Genomic DNA, 13273 nt, shown 5'->3' with positions numbered 1-13273 from the left:
CCCAGGACTGGGTTTCGATATCATTGGAGAAGGTATATTCCAGCACATTGGATTAGTAGAAAAAGTCTCTGTTTTGCCAGGCTGAAGCAGGCCTGCAGTTGCTGGGAAATCAGGAAAACCTGGAGTGTGGGCCACCAGCAGCAAGTGGCACGGGCAAGCAGAGGGAATGGCAGCTCTGGGAAGCTGTAGGTCAGGCACCCACATGGGCCTGCAGAGGAAAGCAGGGCACTGTTAGGGGACTGCGGTGTGCAGAGGCAGGCAGGAGCCGCTTTCTCCTGCAGTGTCCTTCCAGTACTCTACTGAGAAAGTTTAATGTGATTGTCAAGGTAGCGTGTGTGTTTGTCACTTGGTCATGTCCGACTCTATGCCACTCCGTGGACTATAGCCCACCAGGCTCCTCTGTTCATGGAGTTCTCCAGGTAAGAATACTCGAGTGGGTTGCCATGCCCTTCTCCAGGGGATCTTCCTGACCCATGGTTCCAACCTAGAGATACTTAAAGAAATTGTGTTCATTATGCCATGTATATATTGAAAGCCAGATTTGGAGCTGAGAGTCAGTAAATTGATAATGTGCATAGTAATGTCTCTTTTTCCAGTTTACTTTTTTGCGATATAGGTATGTGAAAGCTTTTTACTATTTTTCTGTACTTCTTATTTGTGTTTGCTTTCCTCCTGTTGACATTTTGAGTCAGATAATTCTTGGCTGTGGAAGCTGTCCTATGCATTATAGTATCTTTAGCAGCATCCGTGTCCTTCACCCACTAGATGTTAGTAACACGCACATATATTGGTGACATCCAAAAATATCCCCAGACCCAAGGGAAGCAAAATCTTCCCTGCTTAAGGATCCCTCCTTTAGCTCATTTCCCCCTCTCTATTAGAAACAGTATATATCTTTCATTAATAAAGATTTGCTTGTGGTTCTTAAATGTTTTATTTTAATAAGAAGGTTGTCTTAAATAATTACAAAATTTTATTTTTAGAAAAGTTATTAGAACTATTTAGTCTGACTGTCTTTATTTCATCTGTAAGTGAATTATGGCAGAGTTTTCAGTTGGTTTATTTCTAGTCACCTCGCTGGAAAAGGTCAGTTTTCATCCCAGTCCCAAAAAAAAGGCAATGCCAAACAATGCTCAAACTACCACACAATTGCACTTATCTCACACGCTAGTAAAGTAATGCTTAAAATTCTCCAAGCCAGGTTTCAACAGTATGTGAACCGTGGACTTCCAGATGTTCAAGCTGGATTTAGAAAAGGCAGAGGAACCAGAGATCAAATTGCCAACATTCGTTGGATCATTGAAAAAGCAAGAGAGTTCCAGAAAAACATCTATTTCTGCTTTATTGACTATAGCAAAGCCTTTGACTGTGTGGATCACAATACACTGTGGAAAATTCTGAAAGAGATGGGAATACCAGAGCACCTGACCTGCCTCCTGAGAAATCTGTATGTAGGTCAGGAAGCAACAGTTAGAATTGGACATGGGACAACAGACTAGTTCCAAATAGGAAAAGGAGTATGTCAAGGCTATATATTGTCACCCTGCTTATTTAACTTCTGTGCAGAGTACATCATGAGAAACGCTGGGCTGGATGAAGCACAAGGTGGAATCAAGATTGCCAGGAGAAATAATCTCAGATCTGCAGATGACACCACCCGAATGGCGGAAAGCGAAGAACTGAAGAGCCTCTTGATAAAAGTGAAAGAGGAGAGTGAAAAAGTTGGCTTAAAGCTCAACATTCAGAAGACTAAGACCATGGTATCTGGTCCCATCACTTCATGGCAAATAGGTGGGAAACAGTGGGAACAGTGTCAGACTATTTTTTTGGGCTCCCAGATCACTGCACATGGTGACTGCAGCCAGGAAATTAAAAGACGCTTGCTCCTTGGAAGAAAAGTTATGACCAACCTAGACAGTTTATTAAAAAACAGAGACATTACTTTGCCAACAAAAGTCCGTCTAGTCAAAGCTATGGTTTTTCCAGTAGTCATGTATGGATGTGAGAGTTGGACTATAAAGAAAGCTGAGCACTGAAGAGGTGATGCTTTTGAACTGTGGTGTTGGAGAAGACTCTTGAGAGTCCCTTGGACTGCAAGGAGATCCAACCAGTCCATCCTAAAGGAGATCCGTCCTGAATATTCATTGGAAGGACTGATGCTGAAGCTGAAACTCCAATACTTTGGCTACCTAATGTGAAGAATTGACTCATTTGAAAAGACCGTTATGCATGGAAAGATTGAAGGCAGGAGGAGAAGGGAACGACAGAGGATGAGATGGATGGCATCACCGACTCAGTGGACATGAGTTTGAGTAAACTCTGGGAGTTGGTGATGGACAGGGAGGCCTGGCGTGTTGCAGTCCATGGGGTTGCAACGAGTCGGACACGACTGAGCGACTGAACTGAACTGAGTCACCTAGCTATTTCGTTGGAGGCCTAGGATTAGAATACAAAAATTTTTAATGAATAGTCATGTATTTAGTTCTGTTATTCATTCAAGAGCATATGTTATGCATGCACTGTAGTAGGTGCTAGAGATTTAATGATGAGGCAGTAGTAAAATTTCAGCAATGCATTAGAATCACTTCAGTTACCACATTCTTGTTTGATACTTGATAGTAGAAAGATAATTTTTAAAAGATATTGAATGAATGATTGATTCATATATGAAAGGACTGTGGTTAAAGGAGCTACTCTTAGCATTAAGATACAGTTTTGTGGTTCCAACTATTGAAACGGTTGTGGGCTTTGAATCAGAAGACCAAGAGTCTGGTTTTGGTTCTTAACGAAACTCATAACAGGCTGGACCTTAGTTGTCATCTGTGAAATTGCCCCGGACTGACTGGGTTCTAAATTCCATATGCTACCAGTTCTATTGTAGTATGAGTCTTTCCTCAGATTGGGATTAAAAATGAGACTAGAGAAGGCCTAGAGGCTGTCACAGTCATCTAGGACAGGGCTATAAGAAGAAACAAACAAATTTTGTTCTTGACGTATAACTGTGATGGCTCAAGCAGTATGAATAGATAGCCAGTAAATTGGGTTGAGATGAGTCTAGTAGTAGAGAATATGCTTTAATACAGGTTCATCTGAAATTCTGGAGTATTCATGTACTTTAAAGAGACTTAATTCTGAGATGAATTTCTATATATAAAAAATATCTTAAGGTAGAATTCTGGGTGAGTTCAAGGTGTTGAAAAAAACAACACAGAGAATGGGAAAAAAATAGTTGTATATTATTTACCAGATAAGGGGCTTATATCCAGAATTCATAGAGAACTCTTATAATATTCTACAACAAAGAGATAACCCAGTTAAAAAGAGGACGAAGGATTTGATAGATATTTCTCTAAAGAAAATATGTAAATGGCTGGTAAACAAATGAAAGTATACTTAGCATAATTAGTCTTTATTGTTGTTTAGTCACCAAGTTCTGTCTGACTTTTTTGTGGGCCCCATGAATTGTAGCCCGTCAGACTCCTCTGTCCATGGGATTTCCCAGGCAAGAATACTTGAGTGGGTTGCTGTTTCCTTCTTTAGGGGATCTTCCAGGCCCAGGGATCAAACCTGTATCTCCTGCATTGGCAGGTGGATTTTTAACCACTGAATCACCTGGAAAGCCCATAATTAGGGAAATGGAAATCAAAACCATAAGGGGATACCACTTCACACCCACTAGAATGACTGTAATGAAGATGAACAGTAACGTGTTGGCAAGTTTGTGGACAAATCAGAACCTTCATACGTTGTTGTTGGTAGAAATGCAAAATGGTGTGGCTTCTTTGAAAAACAGTTTGGTAATTCCTCCAAGCGTAGTTACCATGCGGCACATAAACAGTTACTTTATAACTCAGCAATTCCATTCTTACGTAGTGTATGCAAGAAAATTGAAAATATGTATCCACACAAAAACTTTTATGTGAATATTCATGGTAGCATTATTCATACTAGCGAGAAAGTGAAAACAACACAAATGTCCACGAACTGATAATGGGTAAACAAAAGGTGGTATCTGCATACAACGAAATATAATTTGGTCATAAAAATGAATGAAGTTCTGATACATGCTACAACATGAATAAACCTTGAAAACATAGACCACATATTATATGATTCCATTTATATGAAATGTTTGGAGTAGAATAGAGATTAGTGATTTCCAGCAGATGAGGGGAGGGGATAATTATTAATGGATATGGGTTTCTTTTGGGAATGATGAAAATGTTCTGAAATTACATGTTAGCAACTCATTGTATTTAAAAACACTCAGTTATATATTTCAGAAGAGTGAATTTTATATAGTGTATGAATTATATAACAGTAAAGTTTGTTTTTTAAAAATCAAGCCTGACATTTTAAAAAGGAATTGTTTAATCAGTCTGAGATTAAAAGTGCAACTGACAGTTATTTCTCAAGTGTCAGTTTCACATTTCTTTCAAAGCCTGTCCTATAATCTTATGTTTTTGCTGTTTAACATGTACTGTATTTAGTGTTTTTACTTTATTTCCTTAAATAAGTTCTGGTTAAACTTTAGGTCACTGGAAGCTGTGCTTTTATAGTTTAGACGGTAGGAATAAGATCAAGGGAATCAAGACATTCATCAATCCCTGATGTTTTTTGCCGTGATACCCCAAGTAGTCATAATCTGTTTAGGGTTTCTCTTATGAGAAAAAATGTCTAATAAAAATATCTAGGAAGAAGAAGCAACAATAATGTAGAAAAAATTAATTTTATATCTTGCTTCATGTTTAGTTATGGAAAGGTAAGTTTAAGAAGAAATAATATATAAATAATGCCCTTTCAGAAATTTCTATGAGAATGGATGTTTGACAGTTTTCATCTCTTTGTATGAGATATTAAATTACAATATACACCTTTAATAAATAATTTATCGTTACAGACAGATTTGACCAGTTTTGGGCCATCAATCGGAAACTCATGGAATATCCTGCAGAAGAAAATGGATTTCGTTATATCCCTTTTAGAATATACCAGGTAGGAAGTAACATCTTTAACAATACCAACTTATGAAAGCCTTGAACATCTTACTTCTTTTTTTTTTTTTTTTAATTTTTGTTGCCATTTTATATATGTATATATTTTTTTCATTTATTTTTATTAGTTGGAGGCTAATCACTTTACAATACCGCAGTGGGTCTTGTCATACATTGACATGAATCAGCCATGGATTTACATGTATTCCCCATCCCGATCCCCCCTCCCACCTCCCTCCCCACCCGATCCCTCTGGGTCTTCCCAGTGCACCAGGCCCGAGCACTTGTCTCATGCATCCAACCTGGGCTGGTGATCTGTTTCACTATAGATAATATACATGCTGTTCTCTCGAAACATCCCACCCTCGCCTTCTCCCATAGAGTCCAAAAGTCTGTTCTGTACATCTGTGTCTCTTTTTCTGTTTTGCATATAGGGTTATCATTACCATCTTTCTAAATTCCATATATATGTGTTTGTATGATGTAATGTTCTTTATCTTTCTGGCTTACTTCACTCTGTATAATGGGCTCCAGTTTCATCCATCTCATTATAACTCATTCAAATGAATTCTTTTTAATGGCTGAGTGATATTCCATGGTGTATATGTACCACAGCTTCCTTATCCATTCGTCTGCCGATGGGCATCTAGGTTGCTTCCATGTCCTGGCTATTATAAACAGTGCTGCGATGAACATTGGGGTGCACGTGTCTCTTTCAGATCTGGTTTCCTCAGTGTGTATGCCCAGAAGTGGGATTGCTGGGTCATATGGCAGTTCTATTTCCAGTTTTTTAAGAAATCTCCACACTGTTTTCCATAGTGGCTGTACTAGTGTGCATTCCCACCAACAGTGTAAGAGGGTTCCCTTTTCTCCACACCCTCTCCAGCATTTATTGCTTGTAGACTTTTGGATAGCAGCCATCCTGACTGGCGTGTAATGGTACCTCATTGTGGTTTTGATTTGCATTTCTCTGATAATGAGTGATGTGGAGCATCTTTTCATGTGTTTGTTAGCCATCTGTATGTCTTCTTTGGAGAAATGTCTGTTTAGTTCTTTGGCCCATTTTTGACTGGGTCATTTATTTTTCTGGAATTGAGCTGCAGGAGTTGCTTGTATATTTTTGAGATTAATCCTTTGTCTGTTGCTTCATTTGCTATTATTTTCTCCCAGTCTGAGGGCTGTCTTTTCACCTTGCTTATAGTTTCCTTTGTAGTGCAAAAGCTTTTAAGTTTCATTAGGTCCCATTTGTTTAGTTTTGCTTTTATTTCCAATATTCTGGGAGGTGGGTCATAGAGGATCTTGCTGTGATTTATGTCGGAGAGTGTTTTTCCTATGTTCTCCTCTAGGAGTTTTATAGTTTCTGGTCTGACATTTAGATCTTTAATCCATTTTGAGTTTATTTTTGTGTATGGTGTTAGAAAGTGTTCTAGTTTCATTCTTTTACAAGTGGTTGACCAGTTTTCCCAGCACCACTTGTTAAAGAGGTTGTCTTTTTTCCATTGTATATCCTTGCCTCCTTTGTCAAAGATAAGGTGTCCATAGGTTCATGGATTTATCTCTGGGCTTTCTGTTCTGTTCCATTGATCTATATTTCTGTCTTTGTGCCAGTACCATACTGTCTTGATGACTGTGGCTTTGTAGTAGAGTCTGAAGTCAGGCAGGTTGATTCCTCCAGTTCCATTCTTCTTTCTCAAGATTACTTTGGCTATTCAAGGTTTTTTGTATTTCCATACAAATTGAGAAATTATTTGTTCTAGTTCTGTGAAAAATACCGTTGGTAGCTTGATAGGGATTGCATTGAATCTATAGATTGCTTTGGGTAGAATAGCCATTTTGACAATATTGATTCTTCCAATTCATGAACACGGTATGTTTCTCCATCTAAACATCTTACTTCTTAAAACACTCTTGTCCAGTGTCTTTTATGTTTACATAGTAGCCGAATAATACTTATTAGGACTTTCTAGATCTCTTTCTTTTGGTGGCAATCACATCTGAGATTGCACTGTGAAGTATGTGACTCATATACTCACCATATAGTCACCATATAGTCAGTCCTTTTTATTTGCAGATTCTGTATTGGCAGATTAGCCTGCTTGCTGATATTTATTTGTAATCTCAGAGTCTCACTGCTCAACAGTACTACCCTGGACATGTGCAGAGTGATGAAAAATTCGATATGCCCTACGTGCACATTTCAGCCTTCTTAAACCATAATATGTGCTCTCATACCATAAACAAGTGACTTCCCAGTCTATTTAGTGCCACATTCTACACGTTTTTGTGCTTTTTATTGGTAATTTTGATGTTAAAAATGATTCCCGGGCATAGTGCTGAAATGTTGTCTTTATTCAGAAATGTACATAAAATAAGCTTATGTATTGATGAGTTGAAGAACACAGGAGCAGAGACTTGCAGTAACACTTATATTCCAGTGGTTCAGTATTTGTTAATTCAGTGTTTGCAGTGACTTTATAGAACATGAGTACTGCAGATGAGAATTGACTGTATTTGTTTTAGATGATGGGTCTTCAGTGCTGTACAACAAAATAAATGGTGGCTTCTCATTACCATACCCTTTCATGGGGTTAAAAAAACTCCATGTTTCTGTAGAGTACTTGAAAACTACCATATATTTCCTATATAGCAATACTGAGTGAATTTTTATTGAATGAATGGTAACCAGAAAGCAAGTTGCCTACTATCATGGAAAAAGCAGTTAAGAATAGAAACTATTAATAGAAATAGTATCACAGACATAGACACTCATCTAGCAGGACCTCCGTTCAAATTCAAAGAGATTGTATCATAACTTCCCTTTGTAGACATTTTTACTATCTCATAGTCTTTACTTGCAGTTGCTTCTACAGTTATTTTTTAATCTTTTATAGGGCCATCATATAAATGTGTGTTCAAAAAGGAAAGTAAACCATCCAACTGAAAACAAGTAAAAACCCAAAATCCCAATATACTTCATGAAAAGTTTTTATGACTTTAATAAGGTTGCTTCTCAATTATTAATGAAGATAATGGCAAATAGACTGTTTAGATCATAGATTAATAATATGTACAACATAAATAACATGAGAAAAATGACTGATGGAATGAAATCAGATAATGTAATTAGCCACACTCTTCTGCTTCCTTTTTTCAGAAAAATAAAATTTTAATTCTATTAGTCTTTGTTAAGCACAGATATTACACAGTGGATTTGGAAATGCCATACCTTATTTATTTATACCGTATCTTATATCATGAAGAATCTGAGGCAATTTTCAAGAATATATTTTTTACAGAAGCAAAATAGAATTAAAATCAGAGCCACTGAAGATATAAAATGGAAACTCAGCATGAAATTATCTAAACTGTGAATAAGTGAGACCTTCAAATTTATTAAAATTTTTAAATTTATTGAAATTGACTTGTAAATTTGACCCAAAGCTTCTTTGCAGCCAGAGCAAGGGAGAAAGAAATGTGATGAGATATAAATTTTTTTCGTTTTTATATATGATGAAAATTTACTAGGGTATCAGAGAAAACTAACTTTTCTTGGGTACCAATAGGAAAGAAATTTCTCACATGACCACATTTAGAGGGGACAGGGCAATATCCTTTATACCTCACCTATAGTTAGAAACACAATAATAGTTTCAGTAAAATTGCTTCCTAATGTGTCACTTAGTGAAGACTAAAGACAGTGTATATCATAAGCCATGGATCATCCACAGTATAATAAAGAATTGGTGAAGTAATTGGAAGGCAAATTTTAGGTTATTTTATGGAAGAATGCTGTTTATCAAATAAGAAGGAAAGTCACTGATGGAGCAAGGCAATTGAGGGTTGGGATAAATCAGTAAAGGTTAACCCAACGGAGGAAGAGGTTTGTAGAGACCTGTTAAGGAAAGGGACAGGAAGCAATGTTGCCGCTGGTGTGGGAGAGTCTCATTGTCGTCTGTATGGCACAGGAGAAGTAGAACAGTTCTGCACCTGTTACGTTCAACAGTGGGCAAACAGGTCAGTTCCCGTGTTTGCATAAAATAATGTGGGAAAAGGCGGCAGGAAGTCTGCGTGTTTGTATTAAGAGAAAAACTGTTTCTTATTACACGAATTGGTACTGATTGCTTAGATATTCCCTAAGAGAAACTTCCAGAGTGGTTTTATAGAACTAGAGTCAGTAATGATATGCTTTAGTTATCCCACAGAGGAAAGCCAGAATTGAGTAAGATTTTATGGACTAAGTATGTGTGGGAGACCTGGGTTCGATCCCTGGGTTGGGAATATCCCCTGGAGGAAGGCATGGCAACCCATTCCAGTATTCTTGCCTGGAGAATCCCCATGAACAGAGGAGCCTAGCGGGCTACAGTCCATGGGGTCGCAAAGAGTTGGACACAACTGAGCGACTAAGCACAACACAGCAGCAATAGTACTTCAAGTGGGTAGGATGTGTTATGTGGTCTATAAATCTCATAGGAAGAGGCTATGTCTTTACCATCACAGACATAGATATTGGTGATAAAAATACAGATTAAAAGCAGTAACGGGCTATTACAGAATTTTAAGAGTGGTCCTTATGTTTTCTGAATGGCTTTCTTCTTTCTTTCTTTCTTTCTTTTTTTTTAATGCAGGAACCCACTTTGGGGTTGAACTTTGGGTGGTGTGGATGGATGGGGACAAGTGAGATTGACTCAGGTGGCCTGACTCTGTCTCCTAGGGTCAGTAGTTGTAGTGTCACATATTTATGGGAATTCTAAAGCACAGTGTGAAGAACTACTCTTTATCTAGACCAAGACAGGTTCAGTGATTTGTCTAGTTCTTGATCTCGCTTGCACTCTGGATACACTAATACCATCAACATGCTAGTGATATCTTCGAAGGCAAGGTTAAATTTTTTTTTTTCCTTTTTGATTCTATGTAGTAGGATTTAGCACAGTGTTATTATGTACACTGTAAGTGCTTCACAGGTACTTAATTGAATCTTAGAGTATTAAAGCACCAAAGATTTCATAATTCTAAAGCTGAAAAAAAAATTTATAGTTCAAATAACCCCAAACTGAAAAAGCTAGCTGGCTTTAATAAGGATAATGCTGTAGAATAGCTGAAGAAAAAACACTTTTAGAATTAATTAAAATGGTTGGAGACTAGTAGGAGCAAGTGGAAAAGAGCTGTTGGAAGGGTTGCATGGGAAAAACAGTGCATTGTATGCACCCCTGTATTCCAGCACGGCCCTGGAAGGGAGGCCCCTGAGGCTCTGTGGGAGATGTGACGCTGACTCGTTGTGTGTCCACAGGTGCTTACTCAGTCTTGCTGGGCCTTCGTTTCCTCATCAACAAAACGAAAAGGGCGTAACTGAGTGAACTTATACATCTGGTTGGAATTGTTCTTTAAAGAAGCCATATTACAGGTTTATCTAATTGTATCAGTGACGTTCTTTTTAAAATGTTTTATACTCCTGGTTTCAGAGCAAATTTATCAGTTTTATAATAAACATAGTTCATGCCTTTATGACACTGTTCGTATGACTTTAAAATAATTTCTTAAAATGATTCATCTTGAAAATTCAGTAAATCAGTCAGCAGTCATTAATAGTTGTTTGGGACTATTGTACCGTGAGCTCCATAGTAACATAAGGCATACCTAGAGCCTAGCAAGATACCTTATTTGTGGAATTTAGTTGAATAAAATAGAGATTCTAAAGACATTTCCAAAAAAACAGGAGCTGCAAAACTAATTTGAGATATATACCTCCCAGCACTATTGGATGGTTCGGTTCCAGCATGTGTATTTAACTATAGATTGCAAATGCTTGAAGCTCCTTTAGGGAAGGTGGGTATTACTATTACCTAACGTAGGAATTGTAGGATTACTGTTGCTAGAATAATAGTGCAGATGTACAGAATGTCGATCTTCTCTTTCACATTTACCATTCTTTTCTGGGGAAAATTATCAGATGCGTCCTTACCTCTTACTGCTATATCATAAGCACAATGATACTTAGAATGTATGTGAGAGAGAGGGAAAGAGAAAGAGAATGTGTACGTGTGGGAGAGAATGGTTTTCATAAACTTCTATAATTAGATAGAAAGTGGGAAGCTAGAGAATTCTCAAAATTTGATTGACAAAACCTGGTTGCCAGGTGGGGACTCTGTTAGGGCAGAGCTTGCTGCCTGTTCTTTACTTAGTCAAGACAGCGGCACATTTTCTTCAAACAGGTGGAGACAGAGCCTCAGGGTTTTATCGGAACTCTTTATTGACCTATGTAACTTTGCTGTTGGCTTTACCTCTATCTGGTTTGGTTTTGAACTTGATTAAAATTTTAGACATGAGATGCATAAGTGAATATAAAAATTTAGGAGTCTCAGTTTTTGCCCATTGTCTGTTTGCTGCCTCTTTCCATTTCCCTATTTTGTATTTTTGGGTCTTCGTACACGCCTTGACCAAAGGAAGATGGGATCTGCTGTTTTCCTAGATTATATGATCTAAAGATAATACCAGATTTCTCCTATTGACTCCCTTATATGTAGCTCTTTAATTTGTATGGTTGGGATAGTCCATTGATTAAGTGTAGCTTTTACTTATGTGGCATTTTGATTAATCTGCACCTTTCATTTGTTTAATATACTAATAGATCTCTGTACTAATTTGAGACCTTAAATTAGTGAGTAAATTTAAATAAAACCTGGAAATCCAGGTTTATTAATAAGACAAATGAAGGGCATAATTTCGCTAAACTTTTTTTCTTTGTAGATTTCTAACAATTCCTGTATAGCAGGGGATAAAAAGAGAAGGACAGTGAGTATGCTTGAGTGAGGTTCATTTCATCTTTGGAGGCCTCACAACTGTCTTAGGAGGTAGGGATCTTTATCTGATTTCCCACATGAGGAAGCTGAAGCTGAGGAATTATAAATGACTTGCTGAGGGGCACACATATAAAAAGTGTGAAGACTAAAATTCAGACCTAAGTGAGACTTACAAACAAAATATTGTTTTCTTCCTAAAAATTAAGTTTACAGAATTTTCAAGACATAATTATCACAGAAAGTGGAGTCCATGAAGTCCACTTTGACCAAACCTAGAAAATCTCTAACTATCAGTATTCTTTAAAGGTTGACTTTCGTGCAGATTGTTGGAAAACTTTAGTTCTTTTTCATCTGTAATTTGATTATCAGTGGGCTCAGAATGACTGTAATCCAATGACAGAATTTTAGTGGTAAAAGTAAAATAGGACCAAAAGTGGTTTGGAGATCCATTATTGACCAGAATGTGTCATTTCTGTCATTTACATAACAGTTTGGTTTGGTGTGTGTATTTCAGGTCTGTGTTCCTGAAATCCAGGTGCTTCATATTAACTAGTATTCTAGAGATGAGGTTAATGGCAGGAAGTGCCTCAGAAATGTAACTAAAATGTTATTTAGCCTAGCACATAAACAGGTGTCATTAATGAGGGTATCTGTGAAAAAGACTTGCAAACTGACTGTGATGTCCTCAGGCACTGATATTTAGGTTGTAGTGTAAAAATTAGGCACATAATTCCTATTTTTCAAGAAGCAGTGGATTTATAAGTGTTATCTGCCAGTATGATGCATGTAAGAAAAAGTTTCTCATTCTTCTAATCATTCACCACGTTCACTTGTTCACAAGTATTTGCATGCCGTGCTTGTACTGTGCACAGGGGATACAAATGGTGATTAATATGGTACCTCACCCTTTAAGGATTTATAATAAAATAATAAAGGAAATAAGTACACAATCAAATTTTAAATCACAACTGTGATTGGTGCTGTGAAGGAGAGGTATTTAGTGTAATAAAGGCTAGTTCCGCTGAGGAGAGTTTGATCTGTTTTAGTAGGGCAGAGGAGACTTTGATGAAATGTCCTGTCTTTTGAGGATGGAATTAGGTAGGCAGAGAGTAATGCGAGGACTTTTGTAGGCAGAGAGGATGTAAGTAGGACAGCCTGTTGGTCTTGAGCACAGAGTTGGGGGCAAAATAAATACATTGCTTATTTTTCTTTTGGGTTATTTATCTTGTTATTTTACAAAAGATTATTTTTATAGATATTAACCATTTTCTAGCAAACACTGTAAAATATAATCACAACTTTAAAATTTGTCTTGATTTTTATAGTATATTTCTGTAAAAAAAAAGTTTTTAATGCTTTATATGCCCAATTATTAATATATCTTTTTCTTAGTCATATATGGATTTCTTTCTTTATTAAGAAGGCCCCTCCCCATACACCTGCAGGTTATACATAGTTTTCTTACTTAGCTTTTCTTGTAAG

The 13273-nt window shown here is 37.1% G+C and overlaps 1 protein-coding gene across 5 annotated transcripts in view; it reads left to right on the top strand.

Moving 5' to 3' along the window:
- Positions 1-13273, top strand: part of ATG5 (autophagy related 5) — a 115482-nt gene that overhangs the window by 62864 nt on the left and 39345 nt on the right. For all 5 annotated transcript variants that reach the window (XM_043439110.1, XM_043439107.1, XM_043439106.1 and 2 more), the window contains one exon: positions 4901-4995. In XM_043439110.1, the coding sequence (XP_043295045.1) occupies positions 4901-4995 (95 nt within the window). The remainder of the gene's footprint in view (positions 1-4900; positions 4996-13273) is intronic.

This window comes from Cervus canadensis, chromosome 20 (genome assembly GCF_019320065.1).
Source record: "Cervus canadensis isolate Bull #8, Minnesota chromosome 20, ASM1932006v1, whole genome shotgun sequence".
In the NCBI taxonomy this organism is placed as follows: Eukaryota; Metazoa; Chordata; class Mammalia; order Artiodactyla; family Cervidae; genus Cervus; species Cervus canadensis.
The sequence above is the reverse complement of the archived record's forward strand: the minus strand, read 5'-3'. Positions and strand labels throughout refer to the sequence as shown.